The 26717-nt window shown below is 37.3% G+C and overlaps 1 protein-coding gene across 1 annotated transcript in view; it reads left to right on the top strand.

Moving 5' to 3' along the window:
* Positions 1–2821: 2821 nt before the first annotated feature.
* LOC123877649 (muscle segmentation homeobox-like) overlaps positions 2822–26717 on the top strand; it is a 37440-nt gene continuing 13544 nt past the window's right edge. The window contains exon 1 of the mRNA XM_045924493.1: positions 2822–3486. Coding sequence (XP_045780449.1) covers positions 2826–3486 — 661 coding nt within the window. The 5' untranslated portion in view covers positions 2822–2825. The remainder of the gene's footprint in view (positions 3487–26717) is intronic.

Raw genomic sequence — 26717 nt, 5'->3', positions numbered from 1 at the left:
ATAAATTGTGTGCCGTTTGCATTCTCACTAGGTTCTCATTAAGTTTGTTTTATTTGGTTAAACTTTCTGGCATTTATATTGTTATGACGTTTAATTGGCAAACAGTCTGTTTATTGGCTCAAACTCAAAAATTCAGCCAATCACAACAAAGAAAATATTGTAATAATGATTGATGCAGCTTTCTGTAATTGAAAACAAAATATTTGACATTAACTTGAATGTGACAGTGTTTTCCGAATAGGGTTGCCAGAGGCCCCGTATTTTACTGGTTACCCCGTATTTCGGGATACAGAAACCTGGCTGGCGAAATCAAACACTGACGTTATGTCCAGTAGAAAGAATATTTTCCTTTTGCGGCAATGCGTAGCCGAAACCCACTCGATATTGATCATGGTCGTAGCCAAGGCAGCGGGGCTTGGTTTGAGGATGTAAGCCTTTTTTTATACAAGTTAGCCCGTGACTTTAATCTTTTCTAGTGGTAAGTGATGATGCAGTCTAATTTCTTGGCCGTTAGGGCCATAGTAACCATATAACTAGCCATGACCGAAGCCTCCCATCAGACCAGAAATTTAGAAATGGCGACTGCGCCTGGGAATCCGTCAAAAACCTAAGCCTAAAATAATACTTACACTATTTCTTGCATTTGCTTACCAATTTTTTTTGGAAATATATCAAACATTTCGCGCTCACTTCACTCGCGCTTTGAATTTGTATTACTTGGTGTAAACTCCGCAATTTCGTTTGCATGAATTTAGATTTTAAAAAATTCCGTGGGGGATTTTCCGGGCTAAAAAGCCGCCTAAAAAAAAATGTCTGGAATGCAAGTTACCTCTGAATAGTAAGTACCAAAATTTTGGTAAAGAAGATGGGCCGTGAAAGGGTAGATAGGCAAATAGATATACTGTCGTATTCGTAATATTAGTATGGATAGGAAGCTTTAAAAATATAATCTTGCTATGGCTAAACTCGTTTCCCTTTCACTTTAATTTTTTCTGTATTGAACCAAAAACACTTACGCTCACTGCGCTCGCGCTTTTTTATTGTTGTATTTTATCTCACTGACAAATTGAAAGGCGAAATTCCACTAACCAGGTAATTAGCCCATAAAGTTGAGCGAATGTTTTTTTCCTCATGACAGGATTCAGTTCCGGCCCTGATAAAACCTCTCCCGCAATCGATTCCTGGCTACGGCCATAGTATTGATACTGTGAAGGTGGAATTACAAATTAAATGTAATTTTAAGTTAAAATGAAAAGATTGTATGCATGAAATGTATAACATTTTGCTTTACAAAACTTAAGAGTTTTTAAAAGCTATTTAAATAAATAAATCTTTTATTTAAAACCACATTGCAAACACAGTTCACCAATCAAGACACGGCAACATACGGAGAAAAAATACAAAACTTACAAATAAACTAAAATATCTAAATAGGCTTTCCATGCATTTCAGAGAGAACCACCGCCTATTTCTTTAAATACTTCAAATTTTCAAATTTCTTCAAATCTAAACCCCGTATTTTTGATGGTGGTAGCCTGTAAATCAAAAAGAGGCAGGTGGCAACCCTACTACTTCCTAGACAGAATTTAAAAATTGTTTTCATTACTCGGTATGCCTACTGCCATAGTGTGACAGAAAGTGTGACGGTAGTTGTGACCTCTGATTGGCCGACTCTCTTTCACTATTTGCTAAAATTGATGATTGCAACAACAATTTTTTCTTTTTTGTAATCGAAAACAGAACACGGACGTCAAACAGGTTAACTAATTGCAATCATTTCTGACCGGCTAACATTGTTCCGCTAGTGGCTCAAACTCACTGTCGCAGCAAGAACATGGTAAATTCAGCCAATCACAGCAATTTCTATTGGTTATCACAAATGTACCGATCTAGGAACCGAGAATGCACGAACCAGGGCAGATAGAGATAAGAACAATAATATCATACGTAGGAAATCGACGGGGGATCGTTGACAACGATAGCCTTAAGACAGTGGCGAAGATAAAATAGGAAATTGACAAGTGCGAGTTAGACTCTGGACGGAAGGGTTCCGTGCCATCGTCAAACCCGCCACGTTGGTAAAGTCTTTTTTTCATAGGAGCCATTTTGATATTTTTACAGACAGACGGATAGACAGCGGAGGCTTAATAATAAAATACCGTTGGGACCCTTCGGGTACGGATCTCTAAAAAGTATCTATAACAATGAATCAATTTACTATTTTAATCAATCTTGAAAATAAATAACAAGGAATGTACTGAAAATACAGTCAGCGACATAAACAGGTAGAATAGAAGCAGGCAGGCCTGAATACAAAACAAATCATAAGTTTATCAATTAGTTGCAAGCAAAATAAAGCTCGGGTCACAACGTCGCGACAGACAGTAAATCACGCGCGCTAATTTGAAACGGATCCGCAGCCGAGCGCGCCGAATTTCGGCAAACGACGAGCACTAATCTCATAAAGGGAACCACCCGGAGCATCTCTCAAAAGGATTTAACAAGCGGCATTCACGGCTGCTCATTATATTTTTATACTTTATACCTCTGGTGGCGGGCATAAAGTGCGCGATCAGAACGCCAACCCTACAAAAGGTAATTATGTTTTGATTCCTACAAAAAATCGAGTATCACAAAGGAGACTAACGAGATAAGAGCGTGCTAAATCGGTCCCCCTTTCCCCGCTCGGATCAATTCGGCTCGGAGCGGTCGATTGGCGGAGCGGGACGGCTCTATGGTCGAGGCGGAGCGGGCCACGCCACGCCTCCCATCACGCAGGGTCTCCACCGCTCCTCGTCCGCCAGTCTGCCTCCGACCGCGCCCGCATGCGTACACGAGCCCCGATCGCGAGTACAAGTGTCAAAGTGCTAAATGGAACTCACCAGCGTTCAATGTTAAAGAAACAAACATTCGAGGACAAGGAAGTGAACATGGCGATACAGAGCGTCTCGAGGTACCCCAGCAGCCCGGCCGAGGCTACCGAGCCGCCCAAAAACTCCAGGATAAGCTTCAGCGTGGCCTCCATCCTCGCTGATACTAAAGCGAACCAAGTCGATGAAACCGCTGAGATGATCCGACACCACAGAACAATCCCCGAGTCTCCATTAAGACAATCCCCTGCAGCGCAACCTGAGCTGCCCGGCGGAAAATCAATATCACCTAGACCGTCATCCCAAACACCACCTTTAAATCTGAACGCATCAGCGACGGTTACTTCTTCAGATGATGAATACGAAGATTCTGTTAATCAAGAAGATTCGATAGTCGATGTAGAAGATTTACAAAATGGAGCGCAGAGTGATGAGGATGATAGGACGTCGACGCCCAATGATAAGGAGAGATTAGGTCCAATCAGGCCAACGCCGTTTAGTGCACTGGCTGCAGCGGCGGCGGCTTACCACGGTCTAGGCTGGCCTGGTCCCCCTTCCGTGGTACCTTCGTTTGGACCTCTATTCCAGTCACATTTTCCCGTTGGACACATTACAGGTTAGTCTCTACTCTCTATAAAAAAATTCATACGGTGTTCAATAAATTTAATTTTTGTTATGAACTGGTCCGGATTTTATTTTCTGGAGTTCAAGAGAGGCTATTAGCTCCACAGTTTTTTTGGTAACATTTAGGTTAAATCTAGCCTAAGCACATCAAACCACTAGGTTGTCAAAATCTTCATTTGCATTTGAGAAAAAGATGTGATGAAAAACTTCTACAGTGAAGTAAGTGAAGTCAACAATACTTGTCAACCATTTCTAGTAGATTTGTTAGCCCAATTGAGTACTAGGTATAAGATTTCACTAAAACGACTCTTTTCTATAAGATTTACCACTTCTTATAATACTAGATTACCTACTAGAAGGATGTAACCAAATTAATAACCCTAATATTGATTACTTATCCGCGTTATCCTATGGTTGTGTAAACACATGCCACTATGATCATGTCATCCGAAGATCATCTCCAGATCATTATCTGTCCCAAAGTTGGTGTCATATTTTAACATTTCAATCGTCAGTTGTGTAGCGCCAGTTTTTGTCCGAAGTAACTATAATTTCAGTATGAAACGCCTCTCGACGTTCCAAACATTCATCAATCATTTTTTTGTTGCTTCAAATTGTTTGCGTCTTCGTGTTTATCGACTTTTATTTAACTTTCTCTTAGGAAAGTTTAACATTTTGTTTTGGTGAACTATGTCAGCAGTTTTAGAGCACATCTGTTTCCATCACCTCCTAGCTTTCGTTTTAAGTTCACGTAACTCATTATTACCAAGATAATAATGTATATTATCTTACAAATTCCACAATTTGACAATCAAAAAATGTAAAATGGTACCCAATTTGAATAAATTTGATGCAAATCGTAAGCTCCGCCTCAGGATAGTGGGAAAGTCATGGAAAGTTTAGTTATGGGAATGAGTGTAATATTTTATAATAAAATTCCACAGTCAATTTTAGACTTGCCTATACACAAGTTTAAAAAATCTATTAAAAGTATGCTCCTGAAAAAAGCATAATATACAATCGAAGATTATATAAATAACAAAAAAGCATGGATTTGACTCGCTCCAGCAATGCGCGGGGCTGCAATTGCTTGTAGAGTAGGTAGGTTCAGTATGGCATATTATCTTAAATTGTAAATTAAACACTTGAAAAGAGCAACCGCCGAGTTTCTTGCTGGTACTTCTCGGTAGGAACGGCTTCCGAACCAGTGGTAGATTATTTTGACGATTCAAAAGCACTTGTAAAAAGTTTATTTGAATAAAAATCTATTCTATTCTATTCTTTTGATTCTGTTGGTGTTTAAAACACTTATTTTACTTAGGTAATTTTCTGTTACCATTTACTATCAGATAATTACGTTTCGTTGTGGTTACTTTTCTAATTAAGTTGAATGATTTTGTCATTATTATTATTTTATTGTTATTTAATTATATTGCAAAATTAAGAAGCAATAATAATTAAGAAGAAACAAATTGCTCTTAGGTTATATTTAATGCAATTATTATAATATCATATTACACAATTTGTTTAATTGGCTACCAATTAATAGGTAATTGCTAGGTTCAAGAAACCGATAAAATATGTTTTCCTTATAATTAAATAACACATCAACCTATAAATATGTATATAAAAGGAAAAGGTGTTATTAAATACAAGTGTAAATTAAAAATTTATAACACCCCCGATAAGTGAAGGTTACAGTAATAACTAGAAAAGAGGTGATAACTTTCAAACAGCTGAACCGATTTTCTTGGACTATAGCTAAGAACACTCTCGATCAAGCCACCTTTCAAACAAACAAAACTAAATTGAAATCGGTTTATTAGTTTAGGAGCTACGATACCACAGACGCACAGCTCAAACTACTGGACGGATCGGGCCGAAAGGCATAAAGACATCATAACGTAGACATCCGCTAAGAAAGGATTTTTGACCGACTTCGAAAAAAGGAGAAGGTTCTCAATTCGTCGGAATCTTTTTTTTTTTATGTATGTTACCCGATTACTCTAAGACGCCTGGACCGATTTGGATTTTTTTTTTGTATGAAAGGATATACTTTGCAGGTGGTCCCATATAAATTTTGGTGAAGATCTGATGAATATCTTCGGAGATGGAGAACAGAACTCCTCAATGGATAAGAGAAAATTGCTCGCGATCAGTGTAATAGCTTAGTAAACAGTAGGGTTTTAACTGGGCATAGCATATTAATATATATAGTACAGTGGGACCACTAAAAATTGTGAAATAAAAAAATTCAAAAGAAAAATAAAACCGACTTCAAAAACCACAAAAACTAAAAAGTAAAAAAAATTTTTTGTTTCTAGACGTGTAATGTATGTGTGACGTCGGGCGAGCTTCACACTTGGATTTTCTAGTTTCTTTTTAGTGTTTGTCGTTTTTAACCCCCGACCCGAAAAGAGGGGTGTTATAAGTTTGACGTGTGTATCTGTGTATCTGTCTGTGGCATCGTAGCTCCTAAAGTATTGAACCGATTTTAATTTAGTTTTTTTTGTTTGAAAGGTGGCTTGATCGAGAGTGTTCTTAGCTATAATCTAAGAAAATCGGTTCAGCCGTTTAAAAGTTATCAGCTCTTTTCTAGTTACTGTAAGCTTTACTTCTCGGGGGTGTTATAAATTTTTAATTTACACTTGTTGAAGTCGGTTTTATTTTTCTTTTGAATTTTTTTTGGAAATTCAATCCCTAATGGGGTAAAATGGGGGTTTGAAAGTGAAGTCCACGCGGACGAAGTCACAGGTATAAGCTATACGGTAGGTATATTTACTATATTATTCAATAGCATAAATTACCTATTCTATAACTACCTTAATAATTGCGTTCTCGGTATCTATGACTAGCAAAATATGAGTGTTATTATAATATCCTGTTTTTATTGGAAACGGATGGGAGGAAGTTTCTAATAAGAATTTATTTTATGTGAATGAATTAGCATTATTAATCATATTGAGGAAAACAATGCTAACCCGATTATGCTTGTTGGTTAAATATTTTAATTAGTTTATTTTTATAAGTAAATTAAAAAGAGCAACCGCTGAGTTTCTTGCTGGTTTTTCTCGGAAGGAAAGGCATTCCGAACCAGTGGTTGATGCATTTGACGATTCAAAAGTAAGCACTTACTTGTAAAAGTTTATTTGAATAAAAACATTTATGATATTCTACTAGCTAGAGGATGCCCGCGACTTCGTCCGCGTGGATTTAGGTTTTTAAAGATCCCGTGGGAACTGTTTGATTTTCCGGAATAAAAAGGTGCCAATGTCAAGTACCTACAGGGACGCAAGCTACCTCGCGGTACCGAATATCATACAAATCGGTTAAGCGGATGGGTCTTTAGGAATCCGGTGGGAACTGTTTGATTTTCCGGAATAAAAAGTTGCCAATGTCAAGTACCTACAGGGACGCAAGCTACCTCGCGGTACCGAATATCATACAAATCGGTTAAGCGGATGGGTCTTTAGGAATCCGGTGGGAACTGTTTGATTTTCCGGAATAAAAAGTTGCCAATGTCAAGTACCTACAGGGACGCAAGCTACCTCGCGGTACCGAATATCATACAAATCGGTTAAGCGGATGGGTCTTTAGGAATCCGGTGGGAACTGTTTGATTTTCCGGGATAAAAGTAGCCTATGTCCGTCCCCGGTATATAAGGTATTTCTGTACCGAATTTTGTCAGAATCAGTTAAACTGTTGGGTGGCAGTGAAAAGGTAGCAGACAGACAGACACACTTTCGCATTTATAATATTAGTATGGATTACCCATATTGATCAAGACTGTCGTTTGATTGTCTGTTTGCTTAGGTGGCTAGCTGTCGTAATAAAAGCCGCTATTTATTTAAACTTCTTTGCGGACGCGCGGGTGTGCGGGGCGTCCCCCACCTCGTACCCCGATTGCCACCTCAAACTGTCGCGTACTATACCCACCTATGATACTATTAACAGGGCTCTCTCCGTCACTCGTTTCATACAATCGTAGTTCTAATTTCATTTGAATATTAAGCAACCAAAGTCCATGAAAATTTGCAGACATATTCTAGAAACGAATATCTGTCTGTGGTGTTTTATATTTTTCTAAAAATATGTAGTTTTAAAATTACAGGGGCTCAAAGATTTGTACGAAAATTTGAAACCTAATATTTTAACAGAAATCTGGAAAACCACAGACACAGATATTAGTTTCTAGAATATGTCTGCAAAATTTCATGGACTTTGGTTGCTTAATATTCAAATGAAATGGGAACTACGATTGTATGGAGTAAGTGACGGAGAGAGCCCTGTTAAGTAGGTATTCTGCCTATCTGACCGGTACAGTAGTGATTTAAAAGATCCTTTCCATGAAATCTAAGCCAATTTGCTTCCATCTAGGCATTTGCGTATTTGGAAAACTTCATTCCAAAACAGGAATTGTGATTTTTATCTCGCTTAATTAAATCAATGCTTAATTAATTTGATGTATAGGTAAGTATGCAATAGGAGTGTATCAACACTTCTGGAAAATCTTTAATTTTGATCTTGCTTCTTGGAATCTTATTAGGTATAAGCCTGACTAGAATTAAAAAAAAACTTGCTCTGGGGCGCCACTGGTATCTGGTCTATGGTCAGTAAGTATAATTTTTTTTTTATTCAAGCACAAATTAGCCCTTGACTGCCATCTCACCTGGTGGTAAGTGATGATGCAGTCTAAGATGAAAGCGAGCTAACCTGGAAGGGGTACCTACTAGAACGCTACATCGCTTGGCGGCACGGCTTTACCCGTAGGGTGGTAACTAGGTGGTAGAAGCCTCCCACCGGACAACCAACATATATAATTGGTCTTGTATAAATTAATTCCACGGGATATAATATATTGCGGATATGGCGAGATGTTTTATTTTTCTATATTGGTGTGTTTCAAGATTTTATCTTAGACGTCAATATTAGGTATTTTCGTTAACGGAAAATCGAAAAATGAGAACAAAAAAAACACCAAAAGACGAAAATAGCGGTTATCGGTACCTAGGTAAAGTAAAACTTATCTTTACACTGTTCATCATTGCTGTTCATGCAAAAAATGTGCGTTGTTAATGCCCCATGATCAGGGACTAATTTGATACAATCAATTTTTAGTTTTTACCCAACTGCGGCAAAGCCAAAAGGAAGGGTTATGATTTTAGCAGTCTATGTATGTACATATATTATATGTATGTATGTATGTTTGTATCCAGTTTCTGTGTGTTCCACCTTAGCGCCTAAACTACTGGGCCGATTTTGATGAATGAGGTGTCAATTGATTCGTTGTAAAGGTCCAGATGACATAGGATATATTTTATAAGAAAAAATTGACCTAACCGATGTTACTTCAAAAAAGTGGGGGTGCTTATCCAAAAAAAAAATCTAAAACGATCACAGTCGGGTTTCAGTTTACAACTTTACCTTGTGGTTTCATTAATTGTCGCGTGTCAAAAACAACGGAAGCCCGATCCGTATCAACGTCTCAAGATATCATTGAATAAATCCCCAAGCAAAGTACAAAACAATACACGAACGCGACCCACAAATCCGCAGTAACCCTTCCCAAACCGGTCGCCAGTCAAACCCGGCGAATAAAGGGCCAAATAAGCCCCACATAAATAACGGATCTGTCGAAACGCGAAAACAATATCCACGTAAGATGGCGGCTTGGGAAACATGGCGGATGGTTTTGCATATTACGTCCGAAATGATCCGAGATTCCTGGCATTGATAAAGCATTTACAGACACGCTGATTCTGATGTCCGAACTCAAATTGCTATCTAGAGAATAAAAAAAAGGGGTCTCTCCATCACTCGCTCCATACAAACGTAGTTCGTCTCTCATTGGAATACTAACCAATCATACTCAATGGAATTTTGTAGTAACGTTTCGAGAACTAATATTGCCTGTGGTTTTCCAGATTTCCGAAGATTGTGGCACGTCTTAAAGAACCCTTACTTTGTATGATTGTGCAATTTTGTCGAAACATTTTGCATACTGTTTGAGTTTGGAGTTTGGACTACAGATTGCGGCATTGTTTGACGATATTTTAGCAACTTTTTAAGGTGTTTGTGTACTGAAAAGGTTAAATGTCCGTCTTACGCCCATTCGTGTAGCATTTAGAAGGGTAAAAGTGGGTTATATTACATAACTTTGGAGGCCCGATAGCTCAATGGTTGAGGAGCGGACTGAATTCCGAAAGGACGGCGCACCGGTTCAAATCACACCCGTTGCACTATTGTCGTACCCACTCCTGGCACAAGCTTTACGCTTAATTGGAGGGGAAAGGGGGATAAAAAGTCGCGTATGTCAATTTCAGGGACGCAAGCTATACCAAATTAAATATAAATCGGTTAAACGGATGGACCTTTAAGAATCCCGTGGGAACTCTTTGGTTTTCCGGGATAAAAAGTAGCCTATGTCCGTCGCCTGGATGTAAGCTTTATCTGTACCAAATTGCATCAATCGGTTAAACTGTTCGGCCGTGCAAAGGTAGCAGACAAATAGACACACTTTCGCATTTATAATATTAGTAAGGAGGATAATAATATTATCAGGTGTTATTTTTAGGCTACCCTAATTATTGTACCAAAAACTAACCCCTTGTTTTGAAAAGCATGATTATTCGCATAATTTATCGGGAATGAAAATAACTTAAAAACAAGTAAAAACTGCGTTTGCATGCATATTATGCTTAGGGTTGCCACCCTTTCTTACGAAGGCTTAAGTTCGTGTATTTTTGGAAATTCATCAGAAAAACAGTTAAGTGTGAGTTGGACCCGCACACGATGGATTCCGTACCATCGTACAAGAAATATCACTTGTTTTTTAAATTTTAATGGCGGAGCATTTTGTAATTTTTATTATTTGTTGTAATAGCGGCAAAAGAAACACATTCTGTTGCCTGGCAGAGATCGCTTCAGAGCGATAAGGCCGCCAAATTGCACTACCTACTTACTATTTTTGCCGTGTAATGTTTTATTAACCCCCAACCCAAAAAGAGGGGTGTTATAAGTTTGACGTGTGTATCTGTGTATCTTTGTATCTGTGTATCTGTCTGTGGCATCGTAGCGCCTAAACGAATGAACCGATTTTAATTTACTTTTTTTTGTTTGAAAGGTGGCTTGATTGAGAGTGTTCTTAGCTATAATCCAAAAAAATTGGTTCAGCCGTTTAAAAGTTATCAGCTATTTTCTAGTTTTCTTGTAGAAAAGAAGGTTAGATAACCCTTAGGTTCATAATATTCAAGTGTCAATTGACAAATGTCAAGCTGTCAAGATGGACGTTGCCTAGATATACATAATTATTTATTTGAAAATGATTTGTCGGGGGTGTTGAAAATTTTTAATTTACACTTGTTTTTATGTTTCTTTTCATGATGGTGTACAATAAAGCATATTTAAGATCAATTCTGTGAAAATTTCAACTCTGTATTTTACGGTTCTTGAGATACAGCCTGCTGAAAGACAGATGGACGTTTAGGTAATAGGGTTCCGTTGGTACTCTTCGAGAACAGTGCCCTAAAAACCAGTTTTGGGAACAAAAAGGATGCAACCCTAACTCAAACGTACCTAATGGTCGCTCGTCACGAACAAGCTTTATTTATTTTCAGTTTTCAACTAATTAAGTACAATTTTTTGCGCTTTTATTGAGCACTCGTAAACATGTCCAACATGTCTGCGCTATCACAGACCATTAATAAGTGAAATACCCTTTACTTAACCCTTTGTTAACTAACGCTAATTATTTAGGTACTATATTTTATCTACGAATAAAATTAGTACTTAGTGCTTATCTAAATATACCTTCCAGTAACCATAATACAAATAAAATGTACGACGTACATTTTTCGCTCGCAGTAATTTTATGCTAACACTTTTTAGGGTTCCGTACGCGATGAGTGACCGGAACTCCATTACTAAGCCTCCGCTGTCCCTCTGTTTGTCTATCGGTAGAGAGTTGAAATTTTTATTTCTGCTAGGAACAAAAAGTATTAAAAAACCAAGATAGCGAAGTTCAAAATGGCCGCCATTCAAATTAAAAAAATTAAAAAATAATATAAAAATACAAAAGTGTGTCTGTCTGTCTGCTAGCTACCTACTTAGGGTCCCGTAGGTACCCAAAGAGTAAGCACTGGACCCTATTACTAAGCCTCCGTTGTCCGTCCGTCTGTCTGTTAGTCTATCTGTCAGCGGGCTGTATCTCATGAAACCGAGAGAGTTGAAATTTTCACAGTATATGTATTTCTACTTCTGCTATAACAACAAATATTAAAAAACCAAGATGGCGAACTTCAAAATGGCCGCCATGCAAAAAAAAGTAGGTACAAAGTATAGGTAGTAGGCATCTTATACGATGGTACGGAACCTTTCGTTTGCGAGTCCGACTTGCACTTAGCCCCTTTGTTAATAGTGCTAGTTATTTAGGTATTATGTTTTCTACGTATAAAATTAGTACCAGCCCGTAATAGAATAAAATATCCGTTGTACAGTTCGCTCTTAGTAATTTTATGCTATCACGATTTTTTGTTAAGTACAATAATTTTCAGAGATTATATAAAACAATGTAATAGAAAGAGAGCCAGTGCGTGCCAGGCCTCCGTTATTTTATAAAAGCTGAATGTTTCTCTGCGTATTGTCCCCAACACAAGGAGGAACGATCAGCGACTATGAATCATGGTGGATGTGAGACATAACAGGTAGGTACTAAAGCTATACAAAATCTTACGTCAAAGTATTAAGTCTATTTTTTTTTAAATATTTTCTTTGGAATAGTAAGAAATCACGCCATGCATTGCCAGACACTTAGTATAGACTATAGTGGCAATACCTGCCAGACCAGACACCCTTCAACTTTTAAACTTTAAACTAAATGTCAAAATCGGTTAAACGGATTATGCTTTTTAAATCGTCTGTTTTCCTGAGGGAACATGTTTTTTTCCGGGATAAAAAGTAGCCTAAGTCCCCTTCCCAAAGGGATGTAATCTGACTCTGTACCAAATTTTATCAAAATCGATCAAACTGTTGTGCTGTGAAAAGTTAGCAGACAGACAGACAGATCCACTTTTGCATTTTTAATATAAGTATGGGTTTTTGTGTCACAACGCCAGAATTTCCAGGGTATATATACCATCTCGTCCCCTGCCTTCCCTATTAAAATGTCAATGCGACAAGATACAAACTAAATACAATAAGCTATGCCAGTCTTGCGTGCTTAGTGTGGAGCCTGTTAACATTTTAAGAGGGGTCTCTCCGTCACTCGCTCCATACAAACGTAGTTCGTCTCACATTGGATTACTAACCAATCATACTCAATGGAATTTTGTAGAAACGTTCCGGGAACTAAAATCTATGCCTGTGGTTTTCCAGATTCCCGTTAAAATATTCGGTTTCAAAGTTACGCGGTCTTAAAAATTCACATACAAATGTTTGAGCCCCTGCAATTATAAAACTACATATTTTTAGAAAAATCTAAAACACCACAGGCACAGATATCACACTCATATTATAAAGGAGAAAGTTTGTATGTGTGTGTGTGTGTGTGTGTGTGTGTGTGTGTGTGTGTGTGTATGTTTGTTACTCCTTCACGCGAAAACTACTGGACGGATTGGGCTGTTTAAAATGGAGATAGATTATACCCTGGATTAGCACATAGGCTACTTTTTATCCCGGAAAATCAAAGAGTTCCCACGGGAATTTTAAAAACCTACATCCACGCGAACGAAGTCGCGGGCATCAGCTAGTCTAGAATATGTCTGCAAAATTTCATGGACTTTGGTTGCTTAATATTCAAAAGAAATTGGGACTACGATTGTATGGAGTAAGTGACGGAGAGAGCCCTGCAGTTAATCTTGCTTATTACCGCATTCACACAATAATATAACAGTAACAGCTGACATTATACACAGTTCAATATACAATGTGCGAGCAAAAGGTCGTAGACGCAGGTTCAGTGAATTACATAAAGCGATGAAAAATAAACCTTGCCTCCTTATCGATACAATAGCGCTTATAGTTCAGGAGCTGGTAGAATATTTCGTGGAACAACAATAATTGAAAAAGCTAGCAGACACAAACAGACAGACACGCTTTTGCATTTATAATATTAGTATGGATTTTTAATTCAAAACACCACAAGTTACAAGTATGCCATCTTGTCCCCTGCCTCCCGTATTAAAATGTCAATAATTAATTCAAGTCGTATTGCTTGTTTGGTGGCTGGCTTTTCCTACATGTTTAGCAATGGAAGGGCGGGCGGTGCATATCGCATGCTGCATGTTGCACCATACAGATTTGTCTGGTTTAGCGGATTATAGCAAATTAAGATTCTGGTTCCTTGTATGGTTGATCAGTCACCAACACAGACGTTATTACAGCCTTGTCATGCTGTTATAAGTTTGAAGTGTGTATCTGTGTATCTGTATATCTGTATACCTGTGTATCTGTGTATCTGTGTCTGTTTGTGGCATCGTAGCTCTTAAACGAATGGACCGATTTTAATTTAGTTTTTTTTTGTTTGAAAGGTGGCTTGATCGAGATCGAGATCTTAGCTATAATCGAAGAAAATCGGTTCAGCCGTTTGAAAGTTATCAGCTCTTTTCTAGTTACTGTAACCTTCACTTGTCGGGGGTGTTATAAATTTTTAATTTACACTTGTAACTGAAACTTAAGTATGAGCAAAGTCGAAGTACGCTCTATAACAGCCTCGGCATCAGCTCTTAGCCTATAATAAAGGAGTTAAACACACGTTAATACGGCGATTGCTTGGCGTTTTGCTGTTTGTTTACGAGCCCGCATAATAGTCTATTACGGATGCTAAATTACTAATACGAAATCGCATCGCTTGAGTGGCATCCGAGCTGGAATAATTATTTTTTTCACTCATTGCAATGGCGGCTTATCATAATATTGCCTACCATGCTAATGACTTTCCAAGATTGTTATTGGTTCAATTATTGTTTAACCTACATACTTAATAACTTTAGAAATCATATTTCATCCTATATACATTAAAAATGCGATAGTGTATCTGTCTGCGAAAGTGTGTCTGTCTGTCTGCTAGAGTCTGGCTCAACAGTTCAACCGATTTTGATGGGTAAGTACTAAGTACAGAGTTAGCTTACATCCCGGGGATGGAGATAGGCTTCTTTTTATCCCGGAAAATCAAAGAGTTCCCACGGGATTCTTAAAGACCCATCCGTTAACCGATTTATATGTTTGGTACAGAGGTAGCTTGCATCCGGGAAATTGATATAGGCAACTTCTTATCCCGGAAAAGCAAAGAGTTCCCACGGGATTTTTAAAAAACCTAAATTGACGCGAATGAAGTCGCGGGCATCATCTAGTCTAAATATATAAATGGAAAGCTCTCTATAAGACTGACTGACTGATATCAACGCAAGGTTAAACTACTGGGCGGATCGGGCTAGGCATGCAGATGGCTGTTATGATGTAGACACCCTCTAAGAAAAGTTTTTTTAAAAATTCAACCCTTAAGGCGGTAAAATAGGGGTTTGAAATTTGTCCACGCGGACGAAGTCACGGGCATAAGCTAGTATTGTCATAAGTTACTCCTTCACGCCATAATGACTGCAACGATTTGTCTGTAGGTATGTAATTTGGAATGGAGATACTTAGCCTAGATGAAAATTATACATAGACTACTTTTCACCCTGGAAAGTCTTCCCTCGGGGTTTTTAATAATCTAAATCCACGCGGACGAAGTCACAGGCATCAACGAGTAGAATATATTGCATTGCACGTGTATGCAATATTATTATCATCTTTCCATCCATCCCTCAGCCTGTAAGCGTCCACAGCTGGACATAGGCCTTTCCAAGAGTGCGCCACCAAACACGGTCCTCCGCCTTCCTCATCCACCCGCTCCCCGCCACCTTCTTCAGGTCATCGGTCCAGCGGGCTGGAGGTCGTCCCACACTGCGCTTACCGGTACGCGGCCTCCACTCCAGAACACGTCTGCCCCATCGGCCGTCGGTTCTGCGACAGACATGGCCATTATGCCAATGGAATATTATTATGCCTGCATGCAATAAATAATATACTTGTGATGTAGATAATAATATAAAAAAGTAATACCTACTTCAAATTAAGGACAAAGAATAAACAATTATTATTAATCGCAGTATTAAAATATGTTATACCTGATTGAACAGTAATTATCATAACAGTGATTTTATGGTTTTATAGGTTGCGAAGTCACGCAAAACGCATTTTCCTTTATCCTTCAATTAATTATTCATTTATTTGTATTCAATTTACAAAGACTCCAGTACACATTGGACATACATGCATAATATGATACCCCACTTGATATACTTAGAACTTGTTTTACTTTGAAAATTGAATTACATTTTAATTATATTTTTTTTTATATAAAAAACCACAAATTCACGGTTTTCTGATTTTTTCTTTTACTTGTGCTATAAGACCTACCTACCTGTCAAACTTCATGATTCTAGGTCAACGGGAAGTACCTACCTACCCTATACTTAGGGTTTCTTGACAGACGCGACAGACGGACAGACAACAAAGTGATTCCTTCAGGGTTCCGTTTTTCCTTTTGAGGTACGGAACCCTAAAAAATTAAAATGGCTGCCTACTATAATATACATTAAAAAAAACGAGTCGGACTCGCACTTGACCAGTTTTTGTATTATTTACAATATTTACAAAATCTTCGATTGTATAAAATATTACCTATGCTTTTTTAAGGAGCATACTTTTGATAATATACCTAAACCAGTTTGAGTTTTATCAAGAAGGACGCTGTACGTCGCTTCCACTGCCCTCTGCGGGTGTGCACTGCTCTTAATTGCTCCCAACGCAGGCGGAGCCACGCGTCAATAAAATACTTGTAAAACTATCGCGAAATGAATTAAAACAGATGGCGAGCCAATTAGGAGAGGCAATCGAGCGAGTACAAGGCGAAAAAAGACCTTAAACTCACCGAACAAGCGATTTTTAACCCTATACAACCACTTTTAAGGTTCAAAGTTGAACTCTTGCGACAATCGTAATAGGGGTTTCGAATTGCAAGCGTTAACGAGTCCGGTATTCGATAAGACTTTACAGTTACTCTGATAGACAAATATGGACGTATTTATCTACAAGTTTGCACTGTCTGCACCCACTAGGGATGGGCATATAATAATGATTGGTGATTTTAAATAATTTTCACTTGGCAGTGTCATTATTTTTTTTGAGTGATTTCACAGGCGATTTTTCATTCCGAGTCCGACTCTCACTCTCTCTCTCTCTCTCTCATTTTTAAATTTTCGCACTTTTTCGCACACAATCGTTTGATAGTTAATTAACTAGGAATTCTTATGCTTAAGATCAATAACGCTGATATTTTTTAAGTCGTTTTTCACGGAAAGTTAATTTTCCGTAAAATAATTCCTTAAATACAAGTTTATTGTCCGCGCGAAAAAAGCGGAATCAAATGTAATCATAGGTAATTTTCAAACTTTGTAAGATTTTGTTTTGTGATTTCAGTATTAAGGTAGCAGGGGTTTTTTAATTTAAATACTAGCGCTTGGCTGCAATAAGACCTACGGGCAAGTGCTGATGCAGCCTAAGATGGAGCGCGCTTGTCTTGAAGATGCCTATTCACTCTTGACTTGAAGGTACCCATATTAAAATTGGGGGGGAAACTGATGCTGGAAGGACGTTCCATATTATCCTATTGGTTCGAATTAGAAACGAGGACGCAAATCTCTTGTACATACGTACCCACCTATGGGTGCAGTCCTTGACGATGCCTCAGCGATGTTGCTATGTGAAAAAGCTTTCACATGATTTTTCACAGTGCTACCTGTGAAATGGTCAATCTCTAGTAGGTACAGGTAGGTAGGTATTATCTCCAAGTTTGCACTGTCTGTACTCATGTTGGTTTTATATAGGTAATTTATTTTAGTGCAATGTAATACAGCTAATGAGTGGAACGGCTAATTTCGCGTTATTGGTTAATTGGTCGTGAATTGCGTCGCTTTCGAGTTTCCACGCAACTTTGATACGTTATTGAGGTGAGTAGTCTTGTCCGTCCGTCCGTCAGTCCCTATAACTTCTGAATTACTTAGTGAATGTAATTACTTCAAAGATATAAATAAACGAAATTATTTCATTTTTGATCGGCATCAGTATTTTTAACATTAATTCACAATAATTTAAATAGATGGCGCTGGTTCCTATTTATATATAGATAAAACTATCTTATGGGAACTATGGGATTCCGCTTTTTCAGTTTCTATCATTTCGGTGGCTAGTTATATCATTTCGGTCATTCGGTGGCATCAACATTTTAAGAACGTGTTCTCATGAGTTTATAAGACATATTTTGAAGACATTAGGAAAGTAAGAGCATAAAATATAACAAAAAGAACAATAAACCATACCTAGTTCAAAGAAAAGACTCAATGATAGAATATGTATGCAAAATTTCATGGACTTTGGTTGCTTAATATTCAAATGAAATAGGAACTACGATTGTATGAAGTGAGTGACGGAGAGAGCCCTGTTAAGGACCTTAGACCTAAGGACTTTTTAATTTCCCGCCATAAAAAGTATCCTATGTCCATCCCCGGGATACAAGACACCCCTGTAGATACCTAGGTAACTTTCGTCAAAATCAAATAGCAAAGAGAGTGTTTGTAGTCTGAAAATTGCCTGAAAATTAACACTTTTGTTCGATGGGTGGCTACGGGCTACGGCGTGGCTCATCACGTACCACCAGGTGAGATTGCAGTCAAGGGCTAACTTGTAATGGAATAAAAAAATGTGTCTTCAGAACGATAATTATATGAGAGTCAGTGACGCGTGCTGCCATCTCTTGGCCGATGACAGGCCACAATAAATCTCTAGATAAACATCACAAGTGAAGATTATACGCTCCCGGGATCCCCATCACGCCATCCGTGCTTCCTGCTACCACAAATTAGCTTGCAGTCCTGTTAATTGGACAAACACTAGCTTTTATCACAAGGAATTAGAGCTCACATTCGCGCAATTCTTTTGGAAAGGAAGCCGAGATTTAAGTGTAATATATTTTTAGTTGTTCGCAGAACTGTACGAATATTAGTAACGGTTGTAGACAATGAACAGAAGTGCTGTTTAGGTCTTAAGTACGCTGTTAAGGCCGTACGTGGACGTCCTCCATTCTACTTACTTATATCTAAACTACTAACTTATCCACCCGGCTTTCGTCATCGTCATGAACTGATAGACGTCCTATCAAACTATCTATCAAAACTGTTTCAACTCCAAAAGCCTCTTAGGCTGCATCACTTGCTAGCAGGTCTGATTACAGCCAAGCGCTAGTCTGTAAATTAAAAAAAAAAACACTTTTTTTCAGAAATTAAATAATTAAACTGTTATCAAATAAAATAAATGTTTTTATTTGATTTTTTCATAGTCAATATTATTAAACAAGTGTAAATTAAAAATTTATAACACCCTCGACAAGTGAAGGTTACAGTAACTAGAAAAGAGCTGATAGCTTTCAAACGGCTGAACCGATTTTCTTGGATTATAGCTAAGAACACTCTCGATCAAGCCACCTTTCAAACAAAAAAAACTAAATTAAAATCGGTTCATTAGTTTAAGAGCTACGATACCACAGACAGATACACAGATACACACGTCAAACTTATAACACCCCTCTTTTTGGGTCGGGGGTTAAAAAAGATTCAGAAGGAACTATAGTCCTTTGAAATAATTATTATTAGGTATAGAATGCATCTAGTTACAACAGTTTTCCCGTACTGATAATCGAGTCAGTTATCAGAAACTGAGGTAAGGTATATCAAAAAGCAAGTTTTTTGAGTTGAAACAGTTTTGATTTAGGAATTTATTGATGAGGAAAGTCCGTCGTTTACGCCGAGCCTAAATCCTAAATACGCTATTCAGAGTACATTTTGTGCACAAGTGAATTACAATAAACGTTTGCTCTCTCTTTGACTATTCCACAAATGAGGTGAACTACCTACCACACGCAATTCGGAGAATCTAATATCTATGAATAGAAGAACTTGGCGTTATAGGACTTCAAAGTAAGATTGTAATGTTATGATTGGCAGTTTGGCTCTATATTGGAAAGTAAATTGGTATTCCAGTTACTGGAATTGATTGAATTGTTCACTAGACTCTTGTTAACTCACAGAGAGATTGTAATGTAATGATTGCCACGGTAAGATCGGCTCTATATTGGAAAGTAGACTACCATTCCAGTTACTGGAATTTGACTAGACTCACAGAAATATTGTAAAGCCTAACGATTGGCATAAAATGAATTGATTTCACATACTTACCTACTTAGGACAGCATGTGCCACTTATGATATAAAATGATATAAATCAAAACCTCACCATTTGCTCGGAATGCAGATGGTAATGCAATGATTGTCATGGTAAGTTTAGCTCTATATTGAAAAGTAGACTAGCATTCCAGTTACTGGAATTGGCTGAATTATTCAATAGACTCTTTCTACTTCTAGAGAAAGAAAGAAAATTTGGAAACCAATGATTGAATGAATAACTTATTTATTCTATAGGTACTAGCTGGTGCCCGCGATTTCGTCCGCGTGGATTTAGGCTTTGAAATCCCGTGGGATCTCTTTGATTTTCCGTGATAAAAAGTAGCCTTTGTGCTAATCCAGGATATTATCTATCTCCATTTCACAGCCAAATCTGTAGGGTAGTTTTGGCGTGAAGGAGTAACAAACATACACATACATACAAACAAACTATCGTCTTTATAGTATTAGTGTGAAAATGCAGGTAAATACAATAATTATGTTGAAATAATGTCTGATGACCCTTATAAATTTACAACCAGTAACTGGTACCAAACAAACAGAATTTGAATAAAGCCTGCACCTGCAATGAGCCAGTTAAAAAAAACCTGGCGAGCTTTCAAAAGTCAGGCTTGTTTGTGCAAATTGACGGATTTAATCGCCCGCCTGGTTTCGTGAAAGAATGCATTTCGCGAAAAAAATCGTACAAAAGAACCTCATGCTTTAATGGGCATTTCTAATTGGTCAACGCATACGTCCTGGACTTGAATACCAAATCAGTCTAATAAACCGTTTGCAGGCATTTTAAATTTGTTTATACGTAGATCATTCTCGTTTGTGCTTTTATTGTAGGTATATACTAGATGATGCCCGCGACTTCATCTGCGTGGATTTAGGTTTTTGAAAATCTCGTGGGGATCTTTAATTTTCCAGGATAAAAAGTAGCCTGTGTGCTAATCCAGGATATTATCTATCATCATTCCAAATTACAGCCAAATCCGTCTAGTAGTTTTTGCGTGAAAGAGTAACAAACACACACACACACACACACACACAGCCTTATACACACACGCACACACGCACAGACATATACACACACACACACACAAACTTAAATAATTTCTACTTTTATTAACTAAAAAAATAAATTCATTTCATTTAAAAAACAATATGACAAAATTATTTGGTATCACGGTAATTTACAGTTTATTGATAATAAAACTAATCAGTAAGAGAATATTATTATGAAACTATGCGATATTTTCGCCAGCAAAACTTTGTAACAAAATGATTTTAAAACTCACTAAAAAGTCGTAAGAATGTTTATTCTGACGGAAATGTTTTTTAAATTAAGTTGACACTAAAAATAAAATTAATAAAATGCTGAATTAATTATGATAAAAATCAATTTTACATTTTATAAAATGGAACTAAACTAATTGCTTCCCAGCGAAGTCTCTCCGTCTCTCGCTCCGTACAAACGTAATTTGGTTATTAAACACTCGTTCACACAGGCTACGTAAGCGTAGGTGTAGCGCGTAGGTACCATTGCGTTGTAATGTTTGGAACTGTATGAAACATGGCACACCGATTGCGTAAAGCGTGGACGTATGCGTAACCCGGTGTGTTTGGGGTTTACGCACGTCACTACGCACGTGACACGTGTACGCAATTAGTGTGAATAAGCCTTAAAACTAGGTATCATTTTGACGTTCTAAAAACCAATATTTGGTTTGCCAGATTTTCATAAAAATAAACTCGTACTTAGTTTTAAACTTAAATTCTTGAGACTTTGTAACTTTGGATTTGACTGAAAACCACAGACATAGATCCTAGAACGTAGCTACCTATCTACAAATGGCTTTGGAGATTTTGACCTACGTAGTCTGCCCTTTTCCTTTTTTTCCAAGGCTAGCTGGCTAGATTGTTGTACTGATGACGCCACCAGTACAACTTTGATAGCTTATTCCTCGGAAACGTGACATTTGGATGATTTCGTCTTATACAATACTTCCATTCCATTCCATTCCATCAGCCTGTAAGCGTCCACACACACGCCTTTCCAAGAGCGCGCCACCAAACACGGTCCTCCGCCTTCCTCAATACTTACATACCTGTATTGATTAACACGGTTGTATGCACAGCCGCTATTAAAAAAAAAAGGAAATGGTGGACAGTACCAAGGCAGGCTCCATACTAAAATATTCAAACTTCTTTCATTGAGTTTGATTGGTTAGTCAAATGAAAGCCAAAATACGTTTGTAGAGAGCGCACAACGAATACACCTCTTATACTCGTATACAGATGCCGTTAAGATATTGATTGTTGCGAACTGTCAAATGCATAATTATTTAATCAATAAATTATTGGCATTCGATCTAAAAGAGATTAATATGTAAATGAGGATACAATAATTAGCTTGATAGCCTACTTTGTTTCGCTATTCTAATGTTCTGATTTTAAGATTACGACGAACTGATGAATATTGTAGCAATAAACACATAATTATTATTATAATACAATACCTAATTAAATTAATTCGGTCTGGCGAAAGCATTGTTTTATCTTGTTTAATTTCAAATAATTACTTACTTATCTGCTACCCAAATTAATGCAATAATAAAATAAAACAACTAATTTATTTATTGAATTATAATATATTATAATTATATTAAGTATATATAATTATTTATTATTGAAATATACCTTAGAAAAATGGAAAGGCAAGCAAATCAACCGCCGAATTTCTAGCTGGTTTTTCTCGGTAGAAAAGGTATTTCGAATCATTGATAATTTCACCTGACAATACTTACGGAAGCGGAAGCATTTTGTAGTAGTTTATATTTGTAATAAAAAACCTACGTATGATATACCTAGGTACTTAATTATATTACATAGTAAAATTACAAAGACTTTTGACCGCTTAGTTTTTTTCTCTCTCGACTGGCTTTACAAAGATTAGCCAATGTCAAGTTTGTAGTTATTTGTAACAAGTTAGTTAAACTATACAAGTATGGACCCCGTCTGTGCCGGCGCTCGCCGACATACGCACGGCACCCCCTTAGAGCGCTTTCCAGTCAGTTTTAACAAAAAAAAAAACACTCAAAAAAGGCAGAGCACGCCCGCCAGCTAACACCAACACAGACGAAGTCCCACCGTTTAGTTTACAAAAATGCAAAGAATCAATTATTTTTTTACAAATCATATTCCGAATGTGACTAAAAGTAAACTTTATACGCCTACAGAGTACAAATCCCCTTGCCTTTTATAAACACAATATTTTTCTCACGGATTACATGGAAAATTAAATTTTATTCGATAAATTAAGCACGTCAAATAGTTTTTGAGTTCATAATAATCGGAATAATCCCCGACATAAGAATCGATTACCATCACCATTATTTATTAATTTTAGGGTTCCGTACTGGAATCATTATTATTAAGCCTCCACTGTCCGTTTGTCTGTCAGCAGACTGTTTCTCATGAACCGTTTATAGGTAGAGACTAGACAAGTTGAAATTTCCACTGACTGTATTTCTATTGTCACTATAAAACCAAAATACTAAAAATTTCAAAATGGCTGCCATGCAATCTTTAAAAAAGCCGGCCAAGTGCGAGTCAGACTCGTGCACCGACGGTGCCGTACTCGGGTATTTTTTGTGAATCAAAAACTAATTTCGACAGACAGACAAACAGACAGACAACAAAGTGATCCTATAAAGGTTCCGTTTTTCCTTTGAGGTACGGAACCCTAATATATCGGATATCTTGTATCTACGAGGTACGGAAGCCTTCGTGTGCTACTCCGACTCGCACTTGGCCGGTTTTTTCGTATAACAGCCTTAATTAAAAGCGTGGCGAATTAGATAATTTGTCATCGAACGCAGCGCATTGTGCCCGCTCCATAAATTATGACAACCTTCTTGGAACTAAATTTGAATACTCATTTGGAGAATGGTAGCGATAAATTTGCTAATGCTTTTAAAATACACTCCTTGTTCTGTCACGAGAAGTGGCTTTTATACAGCACGACAAACGACAATGAGCTTCTGCGATTAACTATACTAGCGGACCCGACGCGGCTTCGCTCATGTGGAATTTTTAAAAGCTGTGAAGACATGGAATTCTCGAAGTTTCCGAAACACGTATTTTTAAATTTTTAACCGAGAGCCAAAAAATCAATTTTCATGGATATAATATGTGATTGTAAATGACATTGAAAGCATTCATACAAACTTTCACCTCCAATTTAAACCACTTAGGGGTGGATTTTCCAAAAAATCCTTTCTTATTGTGTGCCCACGTCTTAGAAGGAACTTATTGTCTAAATAATAATTTTCTATTCCTAGTGGTTCAGGCTGTGTGTTGATAGATCACTCCGTTTAATCGATTTTAACGGACGTTGACTACTTTTCACCTCAAAAAAATTAAAGAGTTGTCTCAGTATTTTTAAAAATTTATCGTAAACGATTACGTAATGCGATTTATCGTATCGGTGCCGTTCCAATACACTTTACAAATCATGGCTAATAGTGGGCTAATAGTAATTATCGTATAATATCATTTCGTATTTTTTTATCTTGTGCTTCGTCGTAAAGTGACGCTGTTCGCCAATTTTTATAGGGGTCAATTAATTGGACACAATAAAAATTATTGTGTTAATAATAACATTAATTAATAATAAAATAATAATAATTAATAATAATAGTGTGTATTAATTACATATAAAAATAATTAAAACGATTTTGACTAAGTGCGCTACGCACAATCTTTTGACGTACGTACCTATCTTGGCTATCTGTTGTAGTTACACAATCTCTAATCATCATTATCATCGTCAACTGACAGATGTCCACAGCTGGACATGACAATGGATGTCATGTCCAGCTGTGGACATCAGCTGTAAGTTGCTGCACATTGTCTCTCGTAGAGACTTCCACACGCCATCGGGCTTGCGCCACCTGAATCCAGCGGCTCCCTACGTATCGTTTGATACCGTCTACGCTGCTCGAACTCCTGCCATTATGTGATTAATGGAAAGGAGTCACGACCTTCAGCTATGAGGAATACGGCTCAAAATTCAAAATATTTTTATCAATCAAATTTCTACAAGTAGGTAGGGTCAGTGGCAAAGTTAGGCTTGCACCCACCAGTACAAGCGACTATGGGCGAATGCAAACCCAGCTTTGTTGCTGACTGACTCTTTAGGAGTGCCTTTCCTACCGAGAAGAATCAGCAAGAAACTCGGCGGTTGCTCTTTTCGAGGATTTGATATACCTACAATATTATGCCATACTAACTACTAGGACTATAAAAGAAAAGAACCTATTGGGAAATTAATTTTAATTAAATCTAAGTAGCGACAACCCTATCAGAAAGTACCGTCCACAAGTCATTCTCCTAATTATAGAAGCATTCCCAATCAATTACCGGACAACAAGAGCATAGCTTCATTTGCGTACTGATGCCAGAAACGACGCTGTCTTATTTTGCTGTTCACTTTTCGACACGTGTAGCGTTGACAAAAAAATCTTTTGATACTTACATTAGATTTTATATTGATGATTTTTTTGATTGATACTTTTATGAGCTTTATTAGCTCTTTTAAAAGACAAAAATTACTTTTACAATTTAAAAAAAAAATAAAAAAAATCAAAAGTATGCGAGCAGCACTTAAAGTTACTTGCCTACCCCTGCAGTAGACTATCACCACTCCTGCCTGTCCTGCCGTCCATTACTAAAACGCAGCTAACGCTCGAAAGTAGTTTATGAGTTATCACCAAAAACATGGGAATTGAAAAAAAATGATGGTTTTAAAAAATTCGCTACGTAGGAAAACATTTACTTATTTTCTATCAGAAACATTAGTTTTTGAAAATTCTCACGTGTTTCGCGATAACTCCTTTTTGGTGTTCGCCGCTTTTTAGAAAAATGATAGCAGCCTATAGGGGGGCACTTTCAAAATCAATGGATAGCAGTGTGTAGGAAGAAATAAAATACCTAAGTCTATTTTTAATCCTAGATACCAAAATGACAGCCAGAAAATATGTCCAACTTAAAAATAATGATACCAGCTTAGAAAAAATAGGTCCTCAGGGCTTCGGTTTAGGTTAAAATCTAATACCAATAGACAGTAGTCGTATCCTGAATAACCTAATCATATTATGAAAACATTGAAACCGTACAAAGGAACGGACGGACCGAAAAATATTGCCCCTTTTGTAAAAAGGAAGCACGCAAGATATAAATCTCAAAATCGGCCCAAACAAAGGGCGAACCATTAACAACTCTTCCCGGATTCCTACACCCACAATATATAGCTTTTTATATGTTTTTTCATATATAAATTATCTTGCGATCAGAACGGAATCCTTTCGGGGCTTTCATTTTAAATGGGGGCCATAGAACACGCGGAAGTGGTCTATTTAACTATTTATTGATGGCTTTATTTAGCTTTTTTTTATCAAATGCTCTTTAGATTTTTATTTTCGTCTCCGATTAGTAGTATAGTCCTGAATCTCTCCTGAATTGACGGTTTTGTATTAGGGACTTAATAAACTAATACATTTTTGTTGTTGTGTAGATTCATTAGATTAAGTCGATTTAGAACCTGATTTTCTTTGCCTACTAATTGTCTCTTAGCTACTATGATCATACTAATATTATAAATGCGAAAGTGTGTTTCAGCCACGCATTGGCATGATTTTTGGCAAGGACGAAAAAACTGGAGAACCTGGTCACAGTTTTACGAAAACTGTGACCTGGAATTGTAAAAACATAAATCCACGGGGACAAATTAGCTATCTGTATGCCTCAGCCCAATCCGTATAGTAGCTTGAGTTGTGCGTTGATAGACCAGTAGTCAGCTTTCCTTTTATATTAGACTAGCTGATGCCCGCGACTTCGGTCGT

This window comes from Maniola jurtina, chromosome 24 (assembly GCF_905333055.1).
Source record: "Maniola jurtina chromosome 24, ilManJurt1.1, whole genome shotgun sequence".
Classification (NCBI taxonomy): domain Eukaryota; kingdom Metazoa; phylum Arthropoda; class Insecta; order Lepidoptera; family Nymphalidae; genus Maniola; species Maniola jurtina.
The sequence above is the reverse complement of the archived record's forward strand: the minus strand, read 5'-3'. Positions and strand labels throughout refer to the sequence as shown.